Genomic DNA, 27,687 nt, shown 5'->3' with positions numbered 1-27,687 from the left:
TTACTCTATACACCTTAGCATCATTTGGTAGTAATTACTCTTCTACATTTCCAATCTATGCATATGTGCGAACTTCAAACCAAACACTCTAGCACATATGTAGGGGGAGCTAATACTACCATCTCGGGTTTGTGGTACTTGTCCAAAATCATTTACACATGGTAAAATTGCTTGGGCAAGCAACATGAATCCAAAATAGCTTAATTTCCATATCTTTGTAGAGTTGTCATCAATTACCAAAAAGGGGGAGATTGAAAGGACCTTGTGTGGTTTTGGTAATTTAGTCCACAAGTACATGTGTGTGAGCAACATATGCTGTGAAGGTGAAAATGGTTTGGAAATGTTGCAAAGCTCACACATGTGATGATAAAGGAGCTTATTGCACATGAGACATGACATTGAGTCATGTGATCAAGGTGAAGAAGATCAAGACAAGACTTGGCTTGATGGACCGGTTGCAAGCGTGAAGGGCAAGTTGGAGGCTTTAGAGTGATGGACCACGTGATGGTGAAACTTAAGCAAGACTTGGCGCCGATGGACGAAGGCAACGGTGAAAAGCAAGTGAAGTCAAGATCGATGAACCAATATGATCATGTGATGATATGAAGTGGATCATATAATTGTTGATTGTGTTGGTGCATGTGTTGCATCGACATTAGAGGAGATGGAATGGAATGCGCAAGGCAAAGGTATAACCTAGGGCATTTTATTTCACCGGTCATAGGTGTGTAGAGAAGTTGATGACCAGGTTTAGGATAGATGGTCGTACTATCAAGAGGGGTAAACTTGTTTGCATATCGGTCATCTAAGTGCCACTCGAGTGATCTAACTTTGCATCATTGCTAGGATTGAGTGGTGTGGCAAGTTGAGTGGCTAATCCTTTGGAAAATGATTGTGAAAATGCTAACACACATACACATAGCGGTGTACACTTGGTGGTGTTGGCACATTTCCAAAGGAGATGAAGTTAGAGTTGATGTGGATCAACTCGGCGATGGAACAAAGGTGAGAAGGGTTTGAAACTCCACCAATGGAGTGTCCGTCCGTAGAGTGCGGACAGTCTGACAGTGCCACCGGCACCCTATACAGAAAAGATAGGGTCTCATAGAGTGGACCGGATGCTGGTTATGTGGTGACCGGACGCTGGGGTCCTGCGTCCGGTCAGTGGTGGTAGAGAGCATGCAGGCATCGGTCTTCGACCGGACGCTAGCGCTGTAAGTGACCGGACGCTGGCAGGGTGCGTCCGGTCAGGCTGACATACGGTGACGTAGGCAACGCAGAGAAGTTGGAGAAGGACCAAACGCTGATGCTGTGTCCGATCATGATCGATCGGACGCGTCCGATCGTGTCTGGGTGCTTATTGGAAATGACTGGACGTTGGGGTTGTTGCGTCTGGTCAGTTTGTGCAGCTACGCCCGGTCATCACTTGACCGTTGAGATCAAGTGATTGAGGTTGAACGAAGGTGACACGTGGCGAGCATCCGTTGATCGGACGCTGAGGTCCTACGTCCGGTCAACCCAAAAAACGCCCAGTGAAGGGGTAACGGCTAGTTTAGCCCGTGGGGCTATAAATAGAAGGTGGCCTCGGCCATGGCATGTGCTGAGCACCTTAGGGGACTTTGTGTCCATGCTTGAGAATGCTTGGGAGCCCTCCATCTCACATATGATTGATTGTGATCATCCGATTGTGTGAGAGAGCGATTCTAGTGTGATTGCATCATGAGGTTGCATCGAGTAGCACTAGGTGATCAAGTTGCAAGCCGATGGTGCTTGTTACTCTTGGAGGTTACCACCTCCTAGACGGCTTGGTGGTTGTCTCCGTTGTAGCCCACAAGAAGCTTGTGCGGTGCTCCGGAGAAGAGCTTTGTGAGGGGCATTGTGCTCGACCCACGAGAGCCGCAAAGAGCAACTCTAGTTGAGCGTGTCATTGAGCTACCCTCACTTTCGGGGTAGGTTCTTGCGTTGCCCGACGTGCGGGCTTGGCGGGTGATGCCAATTAGCCGCCAAACCACCAAGTGAGCGGTCGACACAACGGGGACTAGCGTGTTGGCAAGCACGTGAACCTTGGGTGAAAAATCACCGTGTCAACCTTGTTCTTCCTGTTGGTTTGCATCCTCGATTACACAAGCTTGTAATAACTTTCATATACATTGTGCTTGTGTAGTTGCTCTTGTATTTAGTTAAGCTTGTGTAGCTCACTAGTTACCTTCTTGCTTGTGTAGCATAGAAGTGGCTCACTCGTGTGGCTAATTTGGTTTGTGTAACCTTGTTAGTCACATTGCTTAGTTTGTGTAGCTAAGTATTTGCGCTCTCTAATTTGACATTGGTTGCCTTGTTATTGAGCATTGCTAGTGAGCTTAGTTGGCTTTGTGTTTTTGCTTCTAGCATGTGTAGGAGCTCCCTTTTTGCTTGAAGTACTAGTGGCATAGGTTTATGTGACCTTGCTCCTAGAATTAGTTAGGTGAGCTCTAGCTAGCCCAGCACCTTTGTTGCTTAATTAGGATCTTAGCGAGGTGTTAGAGAACATAGATAGAGGGGTGTAGTCTTGGCTATACTGATAGTTTTAATTCTGCACTTATTTCGGTTAGCCAACGCGATTAAGTTTTAGTAATGACTATTCACCCCCCCTCTAGTCGCCATCTCGATCTTACAATTGTTTACCATCCTTCATACTTAGAAACATTAAGGTTTTCGGTTAGGACCAAGTAACCATTAACTCTTTTGTCGCAATTTTTAATAGATCTAAACCTTGCTAACCTCAACAAAAAATACTTCATGCTAGAGTCCATACCTTATACTAACCCGCGGGAGCAAAATATTTAAGCACTATTTAACTATTTTGCTCAATATAATTTGCTAAAATAGTATTTTAACAATAGTTCAAGTGTTTGCCGACTTAACGAAAAGAGCTTACCTTAACGTCAAGTTTGATTTTAGAGCTCCCAAAACACTAGTTAACAACATCTATTTTCCAAAAGTTAAAGTTGCATTGTCATCTACCAAGTTTGTACTTCCAACTTTATTTAAGTGTCACATACATGTTCTATAGTATTTTTGCTTAATAAAAATTGGTTTTAAACCCTAAGTGATATAACATGACTATTGAATCAACTTTCATTTAGCACTTTTGTTGATCGTTTTGAGTTACGAAAATTGATCTACACACTTTATCTCATGCATTGACACATAAACATGATGCTCATGACATAGTTTAGCAAGTTGTTCAAGCGGTAACACCGAGGGTGTTACAATATGTTACGTGCATTTACGTTACAGGAATTTTATGGAAACCACATGCATAGATATATCTATCCTATGAATCTTACTAGTGCAGGTTCGAGTAGCTGCTCTGCATAGGTTTTCGATAGCGTGAGTAACCTGCCATTACTCACAATAGGTGATTATTATTATTACTCTCATAATAAAATGATGAAAGGAAAAATGGAGACAGGGCAGGGATATGGTATGGGTATTGGTTGGTGTAACAGGTTGTGTCCCATGGCCAACGGAGCTTAGTTTGGTTACACTGTTTTCCCTATTCGTGTCGATTAAGGATCGTCCGTTGCTGTGGATGGTAGTCAGGTCACAGACTTATTATCCTGAGCACATAATTGCTTATGGGAGCGGAAAGACTCGTTACGCTCTTGTCATGGGTTCCAGCTCTTTCTGGACCGACTGATTGGAGCTGGGAAAGGTGGAGGTCTAAGCACCATACTGAGACCGGGTCTCAAGTGTGGAGGCTTGGAGTCCAAGTTTGGACGGGGACCTGGACCCCGTGACAGGAGTGGAATGGGTTGGTCTTGTTTGTGCCTGGAGCACAAATGAGGCGTGTGTTTTGGGGTACCTAGCTAGGATACATTGGTTCGTGAATCATCGTTTCCGTGAGACAGTACGACTTGGCTATGGTCTAACACCGTAGTAAGAACTGGAAGATGAAAGATGGTGAAATGGTTCTGATTGCTCAACCTTTGCTTGAAAGTAGAACATGTGCTTACTTAGAATGGTTAGCTAATGAAGTAATCATGACTGCTAATAAAACTTGATCTTAAGGATGTACTCCTAGTAATGCTTTTCGCAAACAAAAAGAAAACAACAAACCCATATTGCCTATCATATCCTTGAGAGCCGGAAAACTATTCTCACTAGTCGGATAAGTCTTGCGAGTACGTTGTGTACTCAGGGTTTATTTTACCCCTGTTGCAGATGCAGCTTGAGGAGTAGCTCTTGTGTGGAGGATTCTTCTAGTGGGCACAGACGTATCCTTGTATCGTTTTCGCTATATGTTTATTTTTATTCCATTGTTTAATTATCGCACTCTGAACTCTGGTATTGTAATAAATAATTTCTAAGAACTCTTGTTGTATGAAATGGACTAAGTATTGTAAGCTCGTACACATTATTGGATTCTGGATGTAAAACGTGGATTGTTTCGAGTTCTCCCTTGGGGTGGACTCGACGAAACTGTCCGATATAGATAACTTTCGGTGTGCTTAGTGTCTAGTGAAAGACGAGCGCCTCCAAAAGCATGTTATTTTAGACAGTTCTGCCACAGGCCAGTCGCCCCCCCCCCCGAGTCACCTCACAGAGGAGACGACGCGGGGTTCAGGAGTCCTCACAACCTCAGAGAGGATCACTTGAAACCAATTCTTGTTTTTTTACTAGTCTAGATAAATATGTAACACCTTGTCTCTTCTGATTCTAGTTCTAATTTCAGAATTTAGCGAGCGAGCCAAACGATTCTATAAAGTGAGTCTAGATCTGCAGAGAAACATTTTTTAGAGAGAATCTGGATCAAAAACGTTTTTAGGAGAATCTATAACCCTACCAAACGCACACTAAGTAAGCATATTTTCTTTTGAAAAGCTATAGGCATGAAATTTATCGGACATGTATTAATAGAGAAGAAGCAACTTATAGTATCACAAAACAAAACAAAGAACACCACCATCACAATGAGAGAAACAACATAATACATGGCCAACAAGTCACCAAAGCATTGGCAAACAACAACCACAACATAATACATGGCCAACAAGCCACCAAAGCAACAACAACCACAACATAATACATGGCCAACAAGCCACCAAAGCATTGGCAAGCAGGCGTCCTTCCAAGCTGTAACAAACAAGCAAAGAGCTTTGGGGATCAGGGGTGATCACAATGACATACCTTCGAGGAGGAAAATGACACCCATAAATATCGCCAACATTGACAAATGGACCCCAAGGTTTTTCAATCTAAACTCTAGGAGGCAGGAGGCCTTACAATCATTTGATTGGAGCCGGCAACAATAACCAAAACCGCTCAATGATCTTCCACTATCACCAAGCCGTCTAGGTGGTGGTAACTACCAAGAGTAACAAGAACCCCGTAACTCAACTCGATCACTAGCACCATTAGATGTAACAACTCAATGCAAAATAAACTAGAACCACTCCCGATCTCAATTTAGATCAAGCAATAGGCAAAGATGACCGGAGGTGTTTGCTTAGGCTCAAAGGGTGTTTAACAAAGTTAGAGTGCCAAGAGAGCTGGCCGAATGCCGACCAATGTTTATTTATAACATCTCAAGAAGCCAACTAGCCGTTGTGTCTCACAGTGAAAACGGGGTCGTTGAACCGGCCGCGCCCACCGTCGGATCATCGGCGAAGGGCCCAACGCCCTTAGAAGCTACCACGTGTCACTGACCGTTTGAATATAGCCGTTGTCGTCCAACGGCCAGCATGACACATGGTCCACTGCCCTAGGGTCCGACATGCCTCGGACCAACGAAGCCTAGAGTCCGGCTGTTCGCTTGAACTTATCAGTCGGCTTATCAGCTAGAATCTACAGTGTTTTTCTCTCACAACAAAACAACTTTAGCCGGCTTTAATAAGCCTCACACATGCATGCCCTAACTGCGCTGTCTGCTCGGTCTCAGGCTCTCGGCAGTCTCTTTTTACCGGCCGACGACCGGCCAGAAGCTCTCTCATGGGTCAACTGTCCAATGCCGTACCAGTAACCACGGTGTGCGTTCAACGATACGCAGTCACCTGCGCTTCCTCCGTCCCGTCACCGTCACGCGAGCACTTGGCTTTCCTTCCAACCACTCACCGACGTGCCGGACCCACTTCCGGCCACCCAACCCACCTTCTCCGACCGCCCCCTCCTGTTCCGTTCGTTTCTGTCGACTAATCTCCAATTTTTTTCTTTCCTCTTCACAACTCGGCAACTGCTGTGCTGCCTCCAACCAGGTTGCTTACCATCCCTACTGCCTGCCTGGCTGCCTCAGATCTCGATGCGGCGCAGGCTCCCCGGCGACGCGCCGCTGTCGGCGGTGGGGGCCGGTCATGCGTCGTCCGCATCCGCGCCGTCCGAGGCGGACCTCGCGCAGCTCTCCGCCGCCATCGCGGCCGGGGAGGACCTGGGCCCCTTCGTGCGCCGGGCCTTCGCGTGCGGCCGCCCCGAGCCGCTGCTCGCCTCGCTCCGCGGCGCGGCGCGGGACCGCGAGGCCGAGATCGAGGAGCTCTGCCGCGCGCACTTCCACGATTTCATCCGCGCCGTCGACGACCTCCGGTCCCTCCTGGCCGACGCCGACGCGCTCAAGGGCTCCCTCTCGGCGTCCCACTCCGCGCTTCTCTCCTCGGCGGCCCCGCTGCTCGCCTCCCTTGAGTCCTTCCTCGCCGCGCGCTCGCTAGCGGGAAACCTCTCCTCCGCGCTAGCCTCCTCCCGCCGGTGCGTGCGGCTGCTCGCGCTCGCGGCGCGGGCGAACGCGCACCTCCAGGCCGGCAACCATGGGCTCTACCTCGCCCTGCGCGCCGTCGACGCCATCGACCGTGATCTCGCCTCGGGACCCGAGCCGCTGCCGCTACCCACGCTCCGCCTCATGCTGCTCAGCGTCGTCCCTGCGGTGCGCGCGCATGCCGAGCGCGAGATCTCCAGGGAGTTCTCCGACTGGATGGTTAGCATCCGCGCTGCTTCGAGGCACCTCGGCCAGGTGGCCATCGGCCGCTCGGCTGCTGCCAGGCAGCGCCAGGAGGAGCTCCGCTCCAAGCGCCGCCTGCTGGAGGAGTGCATCACCTTGGATGATGATGGAGTTGGTGACCTCGATGATTTTGCGGCAGCTGCGGCAACAGCTGACGCAGCAGATGGTGCTGCTGCGGCCTCTTTTGACCTTACACCGCTCTATCGAGCGATGCATATAAACCAGACGCTGGCGCTGGGTGAGCGGTTCAAGAAGTACTACTTGGAAAACAGGAAGCTGCAGCTAACATCGGACTTTGATGTAATTGCGGCGACGCCATTCCTCGAGTCCCACCAGGTGTTTTTCTCGCAGATTGCTGGGTTCTTTATTGTTGAGGACCGTGTGTTTAGAACAGGGGGTGGGCTCACATCTCGGCCAGATGTAGATGCACTTTGGGATGCCGCAGTGGGGAAGATGGTCTCTGTGATGGAAGACAACTTCTCCAGGATGCAGACAGCAAACCACTTGCTTCTCATCACTGATTATGCTGCTTTGCTTTCTGCCACAATGCGGCGGTATGGTTATCCAGTAGGGATGCTGCTCGATGTGCTGGCTAAGCACAGAGACAAGTACCATGATTTGCTGCTTGCAGATTGCCGTAGGCAGGTGGCAGAGGCACTGGCTGCAGATAAGTTTGATCAGATGCTCATGAGAAAGGAGTATGAGTACTCAATGAATGTCCTTGCGTTTGGAATTCAGAGCTCAGACATCACCCCAGCTTTCCCATATGTTGCACCGTTTTCATGCACTGTCCCAGACATTTGCCGTATTGTTCGTTCATTCATTGAAGATTCTGTGAGCTTCATGGCGCATGGGGGTGGTGGGGATACCTATGCAGCAGTGAAGAAGTACCTTGGTCGTATCCTCTCTGAGGTGGTGGATGCTTCGATTCAAAAGCTTGTGGATTCAGGCAGTGGTCTAAGTGTGTCCCAGGCAATGCAGGTTGGTGCTAACATGTCTGTGATGGAGCGGGCATGCGAGTTCTTCACACGCCATGCTGCGCAACTGTGTGGTGTGCCGCTGCGTGCTGTGGAGCGTGGTCGGCGGGACTTCCCACTTCGCAGGTCACGTGATGCTGCGGAGGCACTCCTGCTGCGGCTTCTGCGTGCCAAGGCTGACGAGTTTATGCGTCAATCTGATGGTGTCAACTGGATGGCTGATGACCCTCCTCCTGGCGGCAATGAGTATGCGAACGAGGTCATCATCTACCTTGAGACGCTCACATCAACTGCACAGCAGATCCTTCCCCTTCCCGTGCTCCGCCGTGTACTTGTGGCAGTGCTTGCCCACATCTCTGAAAGGATCATCGAGCTCTTCTTGAACGATTCAGTAAAGCGGTTCAATGCCAATGCGGTCACTGGTATAGATACTGATCTCAAAATGTTTGAGACATTTGCAGAGGGCATGTCTAGCCTGTTTGTGGACTCAGGTCAAGAATCTGCAAAAAATGAAATGAAGGGTGCACTAGTGGAAGCAAGGCAGCTAGTGAATCTTCTTATGAGCAATAGTCCAGAGAATTTCCTAAATCCAGTGATCCGTGAAAAGAGCTATAACAAGCTAGATTATAGAAAGGTTGCAATCATCTCAGAGAAGTTTAGAGATACCTCAGAGAGTTATTTCTCAACGTTTGGGACAAGGGGTGCCAGGCAGAACCCAAAGAAAAAATCTCTGGATACCCTGATCAAGAGGCTCAGAGAAGCCAGTTAGACATCCTCCCTGCTGTAAGATACTATACATGCAACTGGCTTCTCACATCCTCTTATTTTCGTGAAATAGTCTGTATCTGGTTTGTGTTATGCCTGTTTCAGTCGTTAATCTTATGCTGTAATTTTTCTGTTGTTAGATTCTATGTTTCATATGTGGATATGTTCCTGTTGATTCTTTTTCCCATTTACTATATGATCGAGATATAATATGTCATAATGGTTAATTTTGCCTGTGAGGAGAAAGTGCTTGCTAAGGTCACTATTTTATATTTTTCTTCAGAAGATAGGGATGCTTTTATTTCCTCCCTCCAGTTCCTTACTGTTGGTAACAAGTGACTTAATACATATATTTGAAAGTTGTAAAGGTAAACTTTGGTAAGAGATCAACAAATCCTTGTAACTTGATACTGCTAGGAAGTGATTTCTTCATAAGTAGCAACACATTAGGATTTAGAAAGTGAACCTGCCTGAGTTGGTGAAGGGTGTGGATGCACACCTAGACGATCTAAGTTCTAGTCCTTTCCATAGCATGTCTAGTTTTTCCCTAAGTCCTTAATATAAAGTTTCCTTTCTCCTCGGTTGGTTTATTTATTTTAAAAGTAGTTATGAATTGTTTGTTTTAATAGAAGATACAGATTTCCATTTGCTGCTTTGAGACAACACTACTCATATTGATTTGAATTTCAAGGTTGACTGGCAGTTGCACATGTATATTAACTTGTCCAAACTACACCTCACATTGATTATCTTCCATTTTTTTGGTTGCATTTAGGGGCTTTGGAGTCCAATTTACCTTGCTGTTTGGGTATATTGAAATTGGATGGTGACTAACAGGGTAGATGACTGTTTGCGGGCTGCAGATCATCAGTCATTTCCCCCCCTACCAATTCAGAAATAGTGACACTTCAAATCAATAGAGGATTTTCCTACCAATATAGAGAAACCAGATCCATAGAGAATAACGCTATCCACTTCCTCTCTGTGTAGAATGATGCTATGTATGCTTAAGTTTTAATTCAACACTTGGGAGGATTTTAAATTAACAAACACTTAAGAGAGTCCGGTGTGCCTGAAATTTAAATTAAACACTTAGGAGTCAATTGTGCCTGACATTATTATTTGTCATTTCACTAACATCAATGGTATATGGTTTCTCAACACGCATAAACACTTGTTTTTTTTTGACTTTTTTGTAACACTTAGTTATGCCACAGATACTGCTCCCTCCGCTTCAAATTGTAAGTTATTTTAGTTTTGTCCTAAGTCAAATTTCTCTAACTTTGTCCCAAGTTTATAGATAAATATATTCACATTTACAATACTGAATAAATGTATTATCAATACATATTTCAAGGTTGATTTAATGAAACTAATTTGATGTGCTAGATGTTGATGCATTTGCATTCTCTGGTAAACTTGATCAAAGCTAGACTAATTTGACTTAGGACAAAACCAAAACGACCTACAATTTGGAATGAGGGCATGTACTCCTTCCGTCCCAAAAAGTATGCAACTATGGGATTTGTGCAAGTCAAACTAGCTTAACTTTGACCAAGTTTGTAGTGAATAATATTAGAATTTATGTCTCCAACTAGGTTTACTATGATAATATATTTCATAATTAATTTAGTGTTACTTATTTTGTATCATAAATGCTAGTACTTTTTTATATAACTTTGGTCAAACTTCAAATCGTTTGACTCCTCGAAAGTGGCACTTGCATCCTTTTGTGGATGGAGGGAGTAATAACTAATAACTTGTATATAAATTTGAAAAATTCAAGTTCATACCAATTTTACTAAGAGCAAATGATGGTGAACAGTTTTTCATTACTTTTATTTCTTTAACAATTTGTTTGTTTTTATCCATGTATAGCAGTAAAAGTTGTATTGCCAAGCTTGAGGCATTTAATTTACCTTGAGGCTTTCCACAATACTGTCATGCATCAAGTCTATCATACTGTCTTGCACTGTCTTTTGGTGCACCACCTAAATAGTTCCACCAGTCATGTGAAGCCTTGGAAGGCTAACCCAGACAGTTAGTTATGGGTTATTGGAAATTTGTTTGGGAGAAACAGACAAACATATATTCATATCTCTTTACTGCAAAGTTTTGCTAATTTAGACAGCTTTGATCCATTCTTTACTATGTGTATATGGCTACTTTGTATAGCTTACTGGCCAGTATTACTTTCTGTGTTCTATGGTCTATTAGGGAAAATCTTTATTGATGATCAAAGCTCTGGATAAAGATTTCTAAAAACTTTTTCATGTCAGGTAACAGCCCATGGTTTAATTTCCCTACCTAGCCTGCTTAAATTTTGAGTTTAGAGCTGAAATAACTTTTTCTTGCAATCACTGGTAACTAATGGTTGAATCTTGATTGTTATGATAGTAACTAAGGTCACTTTGCATGAGTCATTTACCTGAACCCTATGTGTAACTAATTGAAGTCATCCGAAAATTCCTATTGACCTATAACAGTGAAATATGTTTTAAGTGGTTCTTTAGAATTACTCTCATTACTGTTTTGTGGTTTCCCTTCAACTCAACTCATTTTGCAATTATTATACAATGCTATCAATTCATCTGCAGTTTTTGCATAAGCCATAAGCTTTATGAGCTGTGTTCTGTGTTCATGTCCAAAAGGACTTGTAAATAGAACATAGGGAGTACAAGTTGGTATTATCATTCAGTGAAATATGGTCATTGCACTAAAGTATCCCATCTGTGCACATAATTTTCAGTTGTGGTCATGGCACAAACACAAAATGTTCAAGCCGGTGCACATTTATTCATGTTGGAAGTGTGATGTTCAGCTTATTTGTTACAGATAAGATAAAGTTAAACCAACGCATCGCTTTTGTAGTGGCAAGATTTGTTGAATTTTTCTTTAAATATGAATTGTTGATTTTCATCTATATTTTCTACATTTTGACACTTTTTTTTTGTGCTTGAAATTGATGAAATCAATGAAATTGTCATATTAGCAATACTACAAACCATTACTAATGTTTGGTTGTGTATTGCTTTTAACTCATCCGACAAAGGCACACACATCAACATCAAGGTGGAAATCTCTTAGTTTTGCCATGTATTAGTGTTGCTAAATGCTAACTGTATACTAATATTATAGAGTTTTAACTTTGCATCAGTTGACTTAGTCTTACAGGGCAAAGGGATCAGTAGGTGCAGTTTTAGGTTTTAACTTTACAATCAGTTGACTTAGTCTTACAGGTCAAAGGGATCATAGGTGTTACAGTATTTGTGCAAATCTGATCAGTTCCAGAATCGACACACCAAACGAGCTGCTACAATATTTGTGCAGATCTGGACTCTTTTGTTGATGGTATGGTGCAACTATTGCAACTGCGTAGGATCCCTGTCCTCTTAGGCCAGTCTCAATGGAGTTTCATGGGGGGTTTCATGCACAATTAATAAGGTGCCACGTCAGTTTTTGCATGAAACTGGGAGGAGAGAGAAGAGATTCGTTTCATGGCCATGAAACTTATCCGCACTGTTTCCAAAACTTTGGAAACGCCGTGAAACCTGCACTGAGGCCCTTCCTTCGTTTCATCGCGACTTTTCTTCTCCGGGACCACGCGGGGAAGAGAGGGATGATAGGGATAGGTGGGACCCGTGAATAGTAAAATAAGGGATGAAACCGTGCCATGAAACTTTGCACTGTGGGAGAGACCCGTTTCATATCAAAGTTTCACGTGTTGGAAACTGGGAGGTGAAACTCTCCATTGAGACTGGCCTTATACAGGACCAGTGTATATCATTAATGGTGCGCTCAGGAACTGGATTAATGAGATCAAACTGCCATTCTTGTTGCCAGTTATCTACAACTTCGTAAGACCAGCTTGATGGTTCCTCTATTATTCTGTGCAATGTGTCCTTGCATGTTTTGTAAGTTTATGAATCAGAAGTGCCGGCCTGGTTTGACTTCCAGATTTTAAAGTTCGATCATGTCTATTTAGCCTTTATGGTTGAAAGTTGGTAGTTTAGCTGACGAGAAACTGAGATAGTTTGCAGTTTTCGTTAACATACTACCTATCGCCTTTTATATGGACAGATCGTTCCCCCAATGTTTGGTTGTGCACTTGTGCTCACATTGGTAAAGAGGTTTGCCCAAACACTACATGCCGTGAAAGAACAGTGTTGACACTTTCTGGCAGACCTAGATACCATGTGGTATCTCTGAAAAAAAACAAGAACGGGCATCCATATGTGTAGTTAGGCCTTGTTTGAAATAAGAATTGGCATCCACCAGTTTGTAACGGTATGATTGAGGCCTTGTTTGGATGTAAATGTATGCACATCAGTCCACTTGTGTAGTTTGGTTGGGAGTAGATGATTGCCCCTAATATACTCCCAACACAGGTGAATTGATGTAGATACGAGTGCATTCAAACAAGCCCTAAAGGATCAGACATGTTCCCCAAAAGAATCAGACATGTTGGATTCAGGGATGTTGCTGAATATATGCCATTATATGATGAACAAACAGAGCCACGCATTGAGTATATTCTAATACTTCACTCTTATATTAGCAATTCAAAATTTTTTGAAGCATGCGTGTAAGCGCTAAGCTATGTCAGCACTACAAAATGTTGAAGAAATAATAATGCAGAACCTAAACCAGTGGTGGCAATGGTAAATACTATCACAAAACTAAACTTTTGTGACACATTCCACACACACACACAAAAACACCTTTTCATGTTATTATAGATTACAATTTTAGCTAACATTATTAGTTTATCAATGAACTTAAGCACGGGCCCTCATGTAAGATTCTACTAGCTCTGTTCTAAATTGTAATTTATTTTAGTTCTGTTGTAAGTCAAATTTGTCTTTTTTACTAAGACTATACACAAATATGTTTTACAAAACCAAATAAATTTATTATCAATGCACATTTAAAGTTTGATTTAGTGAGACTATTTTGATGTGCTAGATATATATTTTTAGGTTAAGGAATATGAAATATTCCGGTTTTCCACATCCACCAGGGAATGAGTATAGCCCTTTGATACAAATGTCAAAATACTGAGTACTTAGACTACATTCCTCCAAAAGGCAATGCAGAAGTATATAACTCAGACACAAGAATTACAAACTCAAGCCTCAATCTGGCTCTTGTTTCTCCATCCAAACTTGTTGAAGAACTCCAACTCCATCACTTTCAACATTTTGCATCCGTCCTTTAATGCAGAATCTTGCTTTCTCTTTAGAATGCCGTGACCATTGACTAATCCAATATATCCCCATGAAGATGACTCGCAAAAATGAGTTAGGTATGGTTCTTTTGAATACAACATCATTTTTACTCAACCAAATTGCCGACCCAAAGTCATGGTACAAATTAAAATTGGAGAATCATTTGAAGGGTAAACTTGAATTCATTGTCTTCTTCTTATTCTCAGCACGCGTCGAGCATACCTAGTGATGATTCAGGTCAGGAATGACAGTAGTTTGTCCGAGCAATCGAGGACGTTGCCAGTGGAGGTGTGACCAACTCATGAGAGCCCCGTTGACGGTGTGCTCGACTAATCGTAGACGGAGACATGGTCGTTTGTGGCAAGATTGACTTGAGGGAGCCTATCAATGGCATGCCTGAGTTGTGGTGGTTAATGACGTTGCCGGAGGTGGCAATACTGACTCAGAGGTGCGTCGATGGTGTGCCCGAGTAGTCGTAGGTGGAGACATTGTCGATGGCAGAATGACCGACTCGGGGAAGGCCATCGACGGAGTGCCCGAGCGGTTGTAGCAGCATACATGGTCGAGTGGTCGTAGCCAACGATGTAGCATGTTTGAAGTTCATCTTATTAGGTGTAGCCCCCAACAATGTTCTTACCACGAGAGATCGAGAGATGCCACAGGGACATCAAGTGACATCACGGGAGAGGGATAGTCGGATAGATATCATGGTGACGTCGAGTCATGCCACGCCGCGAGAGAACGAGAGACGACGTAGGGGCATCAAGCCATGCCATGAGAGATTGAGGATGTCACGAGGAGGACGAGCCATGCCATAGGAGAACGAGAGATGCTGCAGGAAACGTCGAGCCATACCGTGGGAGATCAAGAGATGCTGTGGGGACGTCGAGCCATGCCAATGGGAGATCGAGAGATGCATCTCATTTAGTACTACAACTTTAATGTTGACTTTATCTGCATTCGAGATTGTCTGCCATCTCAAATCCAATCCGAGGACTTATATTTAATATTGGGACATATAAATCATCTCAAATTAAAAAGTTTTCAACTACAAGTTTTAGATCTCTTTGATGCCTATAATTTTGATATAAAGTTTGTCTTAATCCAACTTCGTGTGAAAAAGTTATGATTTTCTTTTTACAAAACAAGCGATACATTTTGCAATGAACTAGCAGTGTAGGTAAGTTTTCACCCTCGGTTTGTGGCTATAAGTCTATAACCAACAACGATTTATTAGTGCATATCGCTGTCAATTGTAGCCATATCCCTATCAATCGTTCGCTGGTCTGAAACTTGGCTGGTTGTTGTGAGAGAGAAACACTGTAGCGGCTGAAACTAGCTGGTTGTTGTGAGGAGGAGTAGCCGGCTGGTCTGATAAAACCAGACCAGCGAACGCAGCCAAACTGGGAGTGATACAACCAGTATTGATAGTCCGGTAGTGATTGCTATTTTGTAGTTATAGTAAATAGCAAGGATGAAATAACCTATGTCATAGTGTACATAAAGAGCCCAACAAAAAGATATATACAATAATAAATTAAGAGTTAAATGCATGGGTGGTACATCAACTTGCGCTCTAGTTTCACTTAGATCCATCAACTCTGAAAGTGGGTTTTTGGGTCCATAATCTTTGTTAGTGGCGCATGCATGACCCATACCGCTTTGTTTTAATTTTTTAACCGATGTGGCTGTCCATCGTGGCATCCAGGTTAGATTTGGCGGGAGAGCGTCGGCCGCCCAGTCCATGCTGCTGGCCTTAGGGAGTCCCATCTTCTTGAGCACCTCCTGTAGCTCGGCGGCGGAGATGAAGCCGTCGCCGTCGACGTCGAAGACCTTGAACGCCTCTCGCATCTCCTGCTCGTCCTCCTCGCCACCCTTGCCGCCGTCCACCCCGGCGGCGGCGGCGGCGTCGTCCTGCTGGTCCGCGAGCGCGCCGAAGAAGGCGTCCCCGAACGCCGCCCGTAGCGCGTTGTACGCAGTCGGCGGCAGCCGGGTGATGATGGTGCCCGAATCCATGATGGAGCCCGCGGAGAACATGGAGGGGGCCACGTCGAGCCGCCGTCCGGCCACGGTGATGGCCTGCTGGATCACGACCAAGGTTTTCATTATCGGAAATACAAATTTATCGGAGGTCATGGATAAATAGGATAAGCAAGATATATCGGAAATATCGGACCAAATTCAAAAAAAATTCAAATTGTTTTGAAAAAATTCCGTAGAATTTGACTTGAAACTATTCCTAAGCTATTAAACATCACTTGTTCACGGATAAAAACAAGAATAAAACATTATAGTGTGGGATTGTCGTACGGCTGAATTTGAGTTATCTGTGTGGAAGTAGGAAAAAAGGAAAAAATTTGGTCGATGTCAAATTTTATTGGACCGTGAATTTCGGCCGTTAAAAAAAAACCTTGATCACGACGTAGAAGGTGGGGATTTTTCTGAACTCTTCTACGGATCTGCGACACCAGAGACTACTCGCCGCCGCCAATCCCGAGGATCCTGTCTGTCCGGTCAGGGTCGGAGAAGCCTGGCTCGGAGTGGCTACAGCCCCGTGAAGCCGCCGCTGACCACGCCGCCGGAGCCGGAGGACGTCATCGTGAGGGTGTCGGAGCTGTACGTGCCGGTGGTGCTGGAGCGTCGCTGGCTCAGCTTGCCCAGCTCGGCCACTCTCCCGGTACTCCCTCTCGTCGGACACAAAAATGGCTCAGCTCGCGCAGCGACGAGTTCGCGGTGCTCGTGCACACCAAGGCGCCCGCGGCCGCCGTGGCGGCGGAGTCGTCCTCGGCGCGAGCGCCGCTGGATCTCGTGATGGCTCGACGTCAGCAGGAGCATGGAGGGCCACAAGCTGGAGCTGGTGAAGCGCGCCATGGGGTTCCTCATCGACAACCTTGGCTCCGGCGACCGCCTCAGCGTCGTCGCCTTCTCAGACGACGGGCGCAGTGTCATCCGGCTGACGCGCATGTCCGAGGACGGGAAGGCCGCGGCCAAGCGCACGGTGGAGTCTCTCGCCGCGTCCGGCTCTACCAACATCCGCGACGGACTCGACGTGGCCGCTATGGTGCTCGACGGCCGCCGGCACAAGAACGCCGTCGCCAGCGTCATCCTCCTCTCCAACGATCAAGACAACCAGAGCAGGCAGCATGCCGGCTTCCGTCCTTACAATAGATTCAACACGGCCAACACCTACGACGTCCTTGTGCCACCGTCTATCAGGCCCACCGCCGGCAGCGACGACCGATGCGCGCCGGTGCACACGTTCGGGTTCGGCACTGACCACGACGCGGCGGCCATGCACTTCATCTCGGAGGTCACAGGCGGCACCTTCTCCTACATCGAGAACCACACTGTCATCCAGGACGCGTTCGCGCAGTGCATCGGCGGGCTCCTTTCCGTCGCCGTGCAGAAGGCGCGCATCTCCCTCGAGTGCCTGCACCCCGGCGTGCGCGTCCGGGAGGTCAAGTCCGGCAGCTACGAGATCCGCATCGACGCCACGGTGGACGTCGGCGAGCTCTACGCGGACGTCGGGAGTGCGTGCGCGTGGAGGCGGCGGAGGACATGGCTCTGGCGCGGGCCGCAGCCGAGCGCGGCGGCTACGCCGAGGCCGCGCGCATTTTACTCTTCCTCCTACCCTCAGCCAGTTACTACTCTGCGGTTGCTCACGCAGAAGTTCGCCATGGAGACTCGCTCAAGCAACGCGGCGTCTGCTCCGGACTCAGGGGTAAGAATGCTGCTAGCTAGCTATTGGAAGCTCGCACTCCTCCTTCAAATTGTTGTAACTAACTTCGAAAAACTGATGATCGACTCGAACGAATGCATGCAGCGTCTCCGCCCTCCAACGTCACGTGGTTGCCGTTGCACCACTGGCACGGCCCGTGCTCGCCGTCGTCGTCGTCCCACTCCGCCGGGAGCAGGAGGAGGAGTAGACGACGGACCTACACGACGTTGGAACCTCAGTGAACACGCTGGAGTACGTCGTCACCGTGGGTCTAGGCACGCCGGCGGTCCACCAGACCGTGCTCATTGACAGAAGGACGCCGTCTTCGACCCGAGCAAGTCGTCCACCTTCGCCTCCATCCCTTGCGGCTCCCCTGCCTGCGCGCGGCTCGGTGCTCAGTACGCCAGTGGCTGCTCCAGAGGCGGTCAGTGCGGCTACGCCGTCAACTACACTGACGGCTCCAGCACCATCCCGGCGCAGCTCGCAGCGCTGTCCGACCTCAAGGCGCTCGACCTCTCCGGGAACACAGCAGCGCCATTTCGTTTCTCAATCCTGAAGGTACTACCGCAAAATACACGGAGACATCGATCTTTGTCTCTCTTAACTCTGAATCCGTTTAGTTTTGACATAAGAGGTAGTAACAAATGTTGTAGAGCTACGCGAGATCTCCAACTTTGCTTAAAGTGTCAAAGTCTAATGCGGTCTGGTTGAAGAGATACAAGCTTCCAAAGTGGAGTGGCGCGGCACCGTCCACATGCTTCTGCTCGCACGCCCGCGGGGCTGTGGCTGACCTGTATGGCTACGGCATCGTGCCACGTCAGCACGAGAAGCCAACGTGAAGAGGTATGGACGTAGGTGGTATGGCGTACAAAGTTTATAGACCCAAAAAGCCACTTTAGAAGTTGATGCACCTAACCGAAACCTCCTCACAAGTTAATGAACTTCTGGTGCATTTAACTCATAAATCAAATTCAAAAATAAAACATAGGTCATACATGGAGAACCCATTTATTTGTATACTAAAAATACTATATGAATCGGCGGTACATATAGAACGAGTTTGGCATGTGCGCCTGGTAAATGAAAGGAATCAATAATAACTAGTGGTGGTGTCCATGGCGGCGGTGCTTCTTGGCGTCTTTCTTCTGGTGGTGCTCGTGGAAGGCATAGCCGGCGCTGCCCACGGCGACGGCGGCGGCGACCCTTTCCTTGATCTTGTGCGAGTGCGCGTGCTCCGGGTCCTTCTTCGCCTTGTGCTTCTCGTGCATGGCGTAGGCTCCTGCGGCGACGGCGCCGAGCTGGCCGAGCTGCTCCATGTGCTTGTGGTGCTTCTCCTCCTTGCGCCAGTCGGTCACCTTGGACGCCTCTTCTCCATGGTGCTTGCTGCCCAGGAAGTGGTGCGCCATTGTTTCGATCGATCGAGTTGCGCTAGCTAGTCGCCGGCCGGTGCTTGCCTTGGGGTTCGATCTGCTTGATGATGATCTGCTGATGCTTGCCGGTGCGTTGATGGATGGATGTATTTGATGATACAATAAATGGATGGAACCTGCTCGTGTTTATATAGGGTCGGAATTGAAGGCTCATAGATGGATTTTGGTGAATTTCGTTCACGCGTACGTAATCGCGTACAAGATTTTTGTTTTGCTTGTACAAGTCATTATCGATAAAATGGATCACCACAGGCGTCGTATAGTTAGCTGCTGGTTGCTTCGGAACGAATCCTAGTCATCCTGTCCAACAGGAGGAAGGTTTGCTTGGCGTGTCCACAGCTCTGTTTGCTGTTATGTACGTACGTGTCAGTGTGCAAAGCAATCCCGCGGACGGACTGAACAAGACTTTTATTTCTCAGTCCAACGGTGACAAAAAAAAAAGTATGCAAATCAGTGACGGCCGATCAGCCATCCAGGTGCTACGCCCCGTACGTGCTGGTGCCTGCCTGCCTGGTGGGGGTCGTTCGGTCGACACAGTTAAGCAACTCGACCGTACGTGTACGCGTGCTTGCATGACCTCTTCCGTCCTTAAGGTGTGGCGGCCGACTTCCACAGCTTCGCCGCAAACCGGTGCCATGAAGTCTAAAGTTAGGTCTCCAACGAGAGCTTTCGACCGTTACATACGCAACACAGAAATTCGTATTAAAATTACGGACTAATAAATCACTCAAACCAAATCCAACGGCCAATGTTTGGAGGCGTGATGCAGGGTTCTCACCCCCGCGCAGTTTTCCTCCGTCACCGTCCATCGCCCAACTCGTCTTCCAACAGATCCAGCGGCAGGGCAGGGTGACTTGGGATCTGCCCCTCGGCAGCGAGCTTGCCGCTTCGTGGAGACTCGAGACCTCCCAATGCCGCGGCGCTCGGCGAGTGTGGAGGCGGCGGCCTGCAGGCGCCGTGGTGGAGGTCCTACGTCGAGGTTGCCAGGCTCGGCTCCCTGTCCTCGCGCCGCGTCCCCGTCAGGGCCGCTCGAGGCCTTCCGCGCCATGTTCTGCCAGGCCGAATGCTTCCTCTTCGGCGCGACCGAGTACAACTACTCCATCTGCTCCTGCTAGCTTGTTGGTCGACTGACCACAGTGGATCTTGTTGCTTGTTTATGCTTTTTAATTTCTGAAATTTCAGATTGGCACTGGTGACAAGGTACTGATGGGGAACCTTGCATACTGATGGACCAAAGCACTCCACCGTGGCTTAGGTAACTGTTATCCATTATTTATCGTCTGGATGGTTTTACATATGTAGGTTAGTTATTATGGCAAATGTTAATTTTTCATGCTTGTGGACCAACGTTAACATATCTGTTTGCTAATTACGAATTTGATTTATCATTTGTTCTTCTTTTCATTCTTTCTGATACTATGGCCTTTGATTAGGATGCAAACTGTTTATGTCAGTCCATATTGTTGCACTTATTACAAGAAGAAAAGTAGTAAATTTTCCATCTTAGAATTACATCGCATTGGAAATATTTATTTATGATTAGTTGCTGAATACTATTAATAATGAGGTTATGTCAGAACCTAACAAAGCAGGTCAGAATTACAGTATGTGTATGCTAATACGCAACATTAGGGACTATTTATGTGCTTCAGACAAAAGAATGTTAGGATCTATGTCTATAGTGGTGTTTGTTGGTTCGTCTGTAGTCCCAATGTAAGTTTGGTGCCAAGCTTAGTGACAGGAGAGGTATTTGAGGTTGTTGGTTCGTCTGCAGTCCCAATGTAAGTTTGGTGCCAAGCTTAGTGACAGGAGAGGTATTTGAGGCAGAACTTGTTGGATACTAGGTCCCCCAGGAAAACGTCCTCCGTTGAGAGCCTCCAATCATTGTGCACCTAGAAAATTTCAATATGAATTCGTCTCCGAAAAAATGAAACATCATCCTCTCCCCTCCCCGTCCCGTGACTCGCGACTAGGGTTCCCTGCCGCCGCCCCGTCGGATCTTCTCCGCTAGTGGCGCTCGCCGCCCATCTCCAGGCCGCTCGGCGGCCCTCCCCAGGCTGCCCAGGGCACGCAGCAGCGGCCCTCTCCAGGTCGCGCGGAGCCGCGCTTGCCGGCCCGCCCACGTGCCGCCACCTCCGCGTGCGGCTTCCTAGGCAGCGCGGGCCGCCCCGGCCGCATTGTTCGGCTCAAGCCTCCCCGTTGCCGGAGATCTCGTCGCCGATGGCTGTCCGAGTACGAGTACGAGTCGCGGCGACTAGCCTCAACTTCGCCACGTTCCTCCAGGTGTAGGTCAAGTACTTGGAGCGGCCCCCGCTGCCGTTGGTGCCTGGATCCGACTACTCTAGCGTGGTCTACGCAGTCGGGCCCGGCGACAGTGCCGGCTCCTTTGCCGACCTCAGGTCCTTCGCCGACTTCATCGTCGTCGAGGAGAAGCAGCTGTGAGTTCTCATTTGTGCTAATTCCTTTTGGTTTTCCTTTTTTGTTTGAAGTCACGGTAGTTCGATGGTTTGAATTCTCTAGGAGGATATATTTTTTTTTTCATTTCTTTCTTGGAAGGGTAACGTTAGGTGTAGATAGGGGATCTCAGGAGCATAAATGCTTGCTGTTTTTTGAAACTGGTAAATCTCTTGGTACTTTGTTTGTGAGTTGCCACAAATAATGGATCAATGATGACATGAAAAGAATCGATTGTTCGATAGTAGTACTATTGTGTTAGCTTGGTAATGGCGTTGCAGAATGTTTTTGAAGGAGACAACAAAGATGACGAACTTGAGGAGGGTGAGGAAGGTGAAATTTTCTGAAATTTATTTTTGCACTCTATCTGTTATTTTTGCACTCTAATTCAAAATTTACAGCTAGGTATTGTTCCTAAGCAGTCATTGATCTTATTTCGCTGATTCTTCTGATGCAACCACAGGATCTGCAGTTGTTTTGGTTAAGAGCTGCAATGATCCTAACGTGGATGAAGTGGTGCTTGTCATGGAGGAACAGTCCACAGAGCCCCACGAAAGTTCGAGGCATTCCCAAATACTGTCATTTCAATACTGCCTCTATCTTATAGGCTCAATTAAGTTTATTTGGTACAGCTTTTGCATAATCGAAGGCCTAGAAAGAATTGAGGACCTTGTGGTGCGGAGGAGGGTGTACAGGTTTGATGCCTAACCATCCCTCCACGGCAAGGTCTCCGTTGGGGCAGTATTTTTTTTGGTTTGCCCTATATTGAACTTTGGCAAAATATATAATCTCTTGCCCTACTCTATGCGAAACAAATGTGTGCAATCACGTAGTATTGCCGTGGTTGTTGTTGAATTAGCGCCCGTGCGAAAGTAATGTTTGTTTCTATTTTCAAAATCAATACCATTGCATTAATTGTTCCTCGGTAGAAACTAGTGCTAGCTATTTTTTTAAAACACCTTCTGATAATATTTTTTTTCTTTGGTACGTTAATTAGCATCCTACCCTAACTTGCTTGGGACTAAAAAGCTTTATTGTTGTTGTTGTACATTAATTAGCAAATTATGTGTAAAAGGTGCAATTGCTCGTGTACATGAGAGTTGGTTCCTTCATGCGTGTATAAGTTTGTGGTAGAGCGTGTGATTGGATAACTTGTTAGTGTTTTAAATGGCAACTAGGAATTTTCTTTTCTGCAATTATGGAGTGCAAAAATAATGCAAACAAATTCTAGCTTATCTGGCTGCTATTGAGTGTAATAGACACTATAGTCTGGAGATAAGAGATGGGCTACCAAAATTAATTGGGTGGCGTGATCTGTGTAACATCACAGGGATGTTGAGGAAGCAAAAGCTGCAACATGCTTGGAGGGGATACGGTAGAAAGCTGGAACAGAAGCTACAACATGCTCGAGTCTAACCATTCGTGAGTTTTCTTTATTTTTGTCTTTTGTTGACACGTGCAAGTACAACCTGATCGCTCCTTGGTGGCATCGATCGCCCATGAGCTCAACAGGAAGGCCAGTAGCTGCAAAGCTCAATGTGGGGGGTATGACCCCGGATACCCACGACAGACTACATGGGCTGCGCCGCCAGAGGTGGTCCAGCTCACAAGATGAAGACTTACGGTGTACGGTACTGCTCAACGTGTACCGCAAGACGTCAATGGCGATATCTTTAAGATGCTATGAGATCTGTTAGGATATCCCGTGATTCCTGTAATCTGTTATTACTTACCGGTTATCTCCTAGATCTAACCGACTTGTAACCCTATCCCCTAGCTATATAAGGCGGGTAGGGGACCCCCTCAAAATACACGCAATATCATACGATAGCCAATACAAACCAACATACCACATGAGTAAGGTATTATATCGTGCAAACAGCCCGAACATGTCTAACTCCTTATATCGTGCAAACAGCCCGAACATGTCTAACTCTTGTGTCTCTGGTGCCTTCTTGTTCTTGATTACACGCACCACTGCCGATCAATCTACCTTCGTGGGATACTCCTCGGAGAACTACCGACGATATTCTATCGACACTCAAGAATTGAGAAGTTTCGAGTGGAGCGAAATAAAGTTGTGCATGAGCCTGCATGCTTTGCCAATATGTCATTTCAAAGACTGAGTATTGTTTCCAGTCTTGTAATGATATTGTTGAATTCGTGGTAATAAAGCTCTCTTTGACAAAGGGATGGGTGTTTCCATAGTAATATTGGATCTAGATCTTTTCAAACTAAGTATTATGCAGGTAAATCACTTTTTGTTGTTTGATTTGGATTACCAAATGTCAGCGTACCGTTAGCACGGAATGTCAGCATAGCGTTAGCACGGGCATTATACTAGAGCTAATAATTAGCTAGTTAATATTAAAAAACTGTTAACTGTTAGTGTTAATGCTAATTACTGTAGGTCACACAACAACAAATTAAAAAATTATATGGCTCCGTAGAGATGAGAATAAGATCAGCCTAGCCGACTTTTAAGTCAGTCATCCCCTAACAGCATGTTTGCACACAAACACTTACTTGGTGCCTCCCGTGTTGAGCGTAATATGCAAATACAAGACGCGTCAACAGAGGAGCTTTGCTAGGAGCGCGATACGCAAAACTTATCGATGAGTTCTCTTGAAACCTGAAACCCCCACATGCCTAGGAGGGACCGTGCGTCGACTATGTAATGTCCTAGCCAGCCCGATGGCTCTAGAGCTTCGTCGTCGTTGAACCACCAGCCTTCAGCAGCAACGGAGAACGAAAAGCCAGCAGTACTAGATGAAAAAAGGTAAAAAATATATAGTACATTGTTTTCTTGCCAATTGAATAGATGGATCTTTTAATCGGTTATGATCCTCTCAACTCTCATATAAATAGAGACGATGATCTTATCCTAGTAGAAAACTTTTTCAACACGCATTTTATATGTTTACTACGAGATCAGATGAGTTTTTTTAAGACTGAAACCGGATCACGCCGATTTCTACTAAACACTACAAGCACCTTGCCAAAACCGGCCTAGGACAATTTCCTGGACAACTCTAAATTAGCCCATATCGCTCGAAATTTGATCATTTTTGCTCTTTTTTAGTTTACATATATGCGTTTTTCAATCTATCATCTACTTGCCAATCCTATTTTGGCTAACAGTTGGTTAGTTAAATTTGATCATTTTTGCTGATATTTAATTGGAGTATATGTATGCACGCAGCTGGAGTATATCTGTGTAGGGAAATTGCCGTACATGGAGGGTGATCCGCGTCCCCGATGGACTAAGTCAACAAAACGCGTGGCGATTTGCTCGATCGATTACTTAGCTTTGGTGCAAGGGCAGAGGGCATGCAGACCGGCAGATATGATGGTGTATGTGTGTGAATTCTGTATGCATGCAAATTCACGTTCGCTCCTAACAGGAGTAGTTTCTGCACCAACATTAGCTATGGCCCTGTTCGGCTGGCTGAAAAAACAGCTGATGCTGATTTGTTGTTAGAGAAAAACACTGTTATTTCGCTGAAACGGTACGGCTGATAAGTACACTGTTATTTCCCCTTCCCGTGCTCCGCCATGTACTTGTGGCAGTGCTTGCCCACATGTCTGAAAGGGTCATCGAGCTCTTCTTGAACGATTCAGTAAAGCGGTTCAATGCCAATGCGGTCACTGGTATAGATACTGATCTCAAAATGTTTGAGACATTTGCAGAGGGCATGTCTAGCCTGTTTGTGGACTCAGGTCAAGAATCTGCAAAAAATGAAATGGAGGGTGCACTAGTGGAAGCAAGGCAGCTAGTGAATCTTCTTATGAGCTATAGTCCAGAGAATTTCTTAAATCCAGTGATCCGTGAAAAGAGCTATAACAAGCTAGATTATAGACAGGTTGCAATCATCTCAGAGAAGTTTAGAGATACCTCAGAGAGTTATTTCTCAACGTTTGGGACAAGGGGTGCCAGCCAGAACCCAAAGAAGAAATCTCTGGATACCCTGATCAAGCGGCTCAGAGAAGCCAGTTAGATATCCTCCCTGCTGTAAGATACTATACATGCAACTGGCTTCTCACATCCTCTTATTTTCGTGAAATAGTCTGTATCTGGTTTGTGTTATGCCTATTTCAGTCGTTAATCTTATGCTGTAATTTTGCTGTTGTTAGATTCTATGTTTCATATGTGGATATGTTCCTGTTGATTCTTTTTCCCATTTACTATATGATCGAGATATAGTATGTCATAATGGTTATTTTTGCCTGTGAGGAGAAAGTGCTTGCTAAGGTCACTATTTTATATTTTTCTTCAGAAGATAGGGATGCTTTTATTTCCTCCCTCCAGTTCCTTACTGTTGGTAACAAGTGACTTAATACATATATTTGAAAGTTGTAAAGGTAAACTTTGGTAAGAGTTCAACAAAGCCTTGTAACTTGATACTGCTTGGAAGTGATTACTTCATAAGTAGCAACACATTAGGATTTAGAAACTGAACCTGCCTGAGTTGGTGAAGGGTGTGGAGGCACACCTAGACGATCTAAGTTCTAGTCCTTGCCATAGCATGTCTAGTTTTTCCCTAAGTCCTTAATATAAAGCTTCCTTTCTCCTCGGTTGGTTTATTTATTTTAAAAGTAGTTATGAATTGTTTGTTTTAATAGAAGATACAGATTTCCATTTGCTGCTTTGAGACAACACTACTCATATTGATTTGAATTTCAAGGTTGACTGTCAAATTGTTGGACTGTGGGAACCATGCAAATGACATTAAATATCTCTTCAATCCTTTAGCTCACTGTTGGCTATCTTTTACAAATTCTGAAAGATAATTGTACAAACCTAATTTAAATGGAGTAAAATGTTCATTTCGTTTTGAGTACAGTTGCACATGTATATTAACCTGTCCAAACTACACCTCACATTGATTATCTTCCTTTTTTTTTGGTTGCATTTAGGGGCTTTGGAGTCCAATTTACCTTGCTGTTTGGGTATATTGAAATTGGATGGTGACTCACTGGGTAGATGACTGTTTGCAGCTGCAGATCATCAGTCATTTCCCTCCCTACCAATTCAGAAATAGTGACACTTCAAATCAATAGAGGATTTTCCTACCAATATAGAGAAACCAGATCCATAGAGAATAACGCTATCCACTTCCTCTCTGTGTAGAATGATGCTATGTATGCTTAAGTTTAAATTCAACACTTGGGAGGATTTTAAATTAACAAACACTTAAGAGAGTCCGGTGTGCCTGAAATTTAAATTAAACACTTAGGAGTCCATTGTGCCTGACATTATTATTTGTCATTTCACTAACATCAATGGTATATGGTTTCTCAACACGCATAAACACTTGTGTGTTTTTTTTTGACTTTTTTGTAACACTTAGTTATGCCACAGATACTACTCCCTCCGTTTTAAATTGTAAGTGATTTTAGTTTTGTCCTAAGTCAAATTTCTCTAACTTTGTCTCAAGTTTATAGATAAATATATTCACATTTACAATACTGAATAAATGTATTATCAATACATATTTCAAGGTTGATTTAATGAAACTAATTTGATGTGCTAGATGTTGATGCATTTGCATTCTCTGGTAAACTTGGTCAAAGCTAGACTAATTTGACTTCGGACAAAACCAAAATGACCTACAATTTGGAATGAGGGCATGTACTCCCTCCGTCCCAAAAAGTATGCAACTATGGGATTTGTGCAAGTCAAACTAGCTTAACTTTGACCAAGTTTGTAGTGAATAATATTAGAATTTATGTCTCCAACTAGGTTTACTATGATAATATATTTCATAATTAATTTAGTGTTACTTATTTTGTATCATAAATGCTAGTACTTTTTTATATAACTTTGGTCAAACTTCAAATCGTTTGACTCCTCGAAAAGTGGCACTTGCATCCTTTTGTGGATGGAGGAGCAATAACTAGTAACTTTTATATAAATTTGAAAAATTCAAGTTCATACCAATTTTACTAAGAGCAAATGATGGTGAACAGTTTTTCATTACTTTTATTTCTTTAACAATTTGTTCGTTCCTTATCCATGTATATCAGTAAAAGTTGTATTGCCAAGCTTGAGGCATTTAATTTACCTTGAGGCTTTCCACAATACTGTCATGCATCAAGTCTATCATACTGTCTTGCACTGTCTTTTGGTGCACCACCAAAATAGTTACAC

General features: G+C 45.3%; 3 protein-coding genes across 3 annotated transcripts; 2 read left to right on the top strand and 1 right to left on the bottom strand.

The window, feature by feature from the left end:
* Positions 1–6,171: 6,171 nt before the first annotated feature.
* On the top strand, positions 6,172–12,053 carry LOC136449961 (exocyst complex component SEC15B-like). Its single transcript, XM_066450199.1, has 2 exons — positions 6,172–8,724; positions 12,037–12,053. Exon 1 carries the CDS (start codon positions 6,278–6,280, stop codon positions 8,708–8,710), a length of 2,433 nt encoding a protein of 810 aa, XP_066306296.1. The 5' UTR covers positions 6,172–6,277; the 3' UTR covers positions 8,711–8,724; positions 12,037–12,053.
* A 6,699-nt stretch (positions 12,054–18,752) lies between these two features.
* Positions 18,753–19,179, bottom strand: LOC136452170 (abscisic stress-ripening protein 2-like). Its single transcript, XM_066452810.1, has one exon. It carries the CDS (start codon positions 19,056–19,058, stop codon positions 18,753–18,755), a length of 306 nt encoding a protein of 101 aa, XP_066308907.1. The 5' UTR covers positions 19,059–19,179.
* A 2,626-nt stretch (positions 19,180–21,805) lies between these two features.
* Positions 21,806–25,909, top strand: LOC136454633 (exocyst complex component SEC15B-like). The gene is made up of 4 exons (XM_066454995.1): positions 21,806–21,869; positions 22,000–22,092; positions 22,144–22,231; positions 25,060–25,909. Exons 1-4 carry the CDS (start codon positions 21,806–21,808, stop codon positions 25,532–25,534), a joined length of 720 nt encoding a protein of 239 aa, XP_066311092.1. The 3' UTR covers positions 25,535–25,909.
* The last annotated feature ends 1,778 nt before the right edge of the window (positions 25,910–27,687 follow it).

Source organism: Miscanthus floridulus, chromosome 5 (assembly GCF_019320115.1).
Source record: "Miscanthus floridulus cultivar M001 chromosome 5, ASM1932011v1, whole genome shotgun sequence".
Taxonomy (NCBI): domain Eukaryota; kingdom Viridiplantae; phylum Streptophyta; class Magnoliopsida; order Poales; family Poaceae; genus Miscanthus; species Miscanthus floridulus.
This window is presented reverse-complemented; position numbering and strand designations above follow the sequence as displayed.

What these genes read in the sequence shown, in the direction of transcription:
- LOC136452170 (XM_066452810.1), bottom strand. Translation starts at nt 19,058, where the DNA reads ATGGCGCACCACTTCCTGGGCAGCAAGCACCATGGAGAAGAGGCGTCC.
- LOC136449961 (XM_066450199.1), top strand. Translation starts at nt 6,278, where the DNA reads ATGCGGCGCAGGCTCCCCGGCGACGCGCCGCTGTCGGCGGTGGGGGCC.
- LOC136454633 (XM_066454995.1), top strand. Translation starts at nt 21,806, where the DNA reads ATGGCGTTGCAGAATGTTTTTGAAGGAGACAACAAAGATGACGAACTT. An exon ending in ACTTGAGGAGGGTGAGGAAG is followed by an intron (nt 21,870 to 21,999) that starts GTGAAATTTTCT and finishes ATGCAACCACAG; the next exon opens with GATCTGCAGTTGTTTTGGTT. An exon ending in GTGCGGAGGAGGGTGTACAG is followed by an intron (nt 22,232 to 25,059) that starts GTTTGATGCCTA and finishes ACGGCTGATAAG; the next exon opens with TACACTGTTATTTCCCCTTC.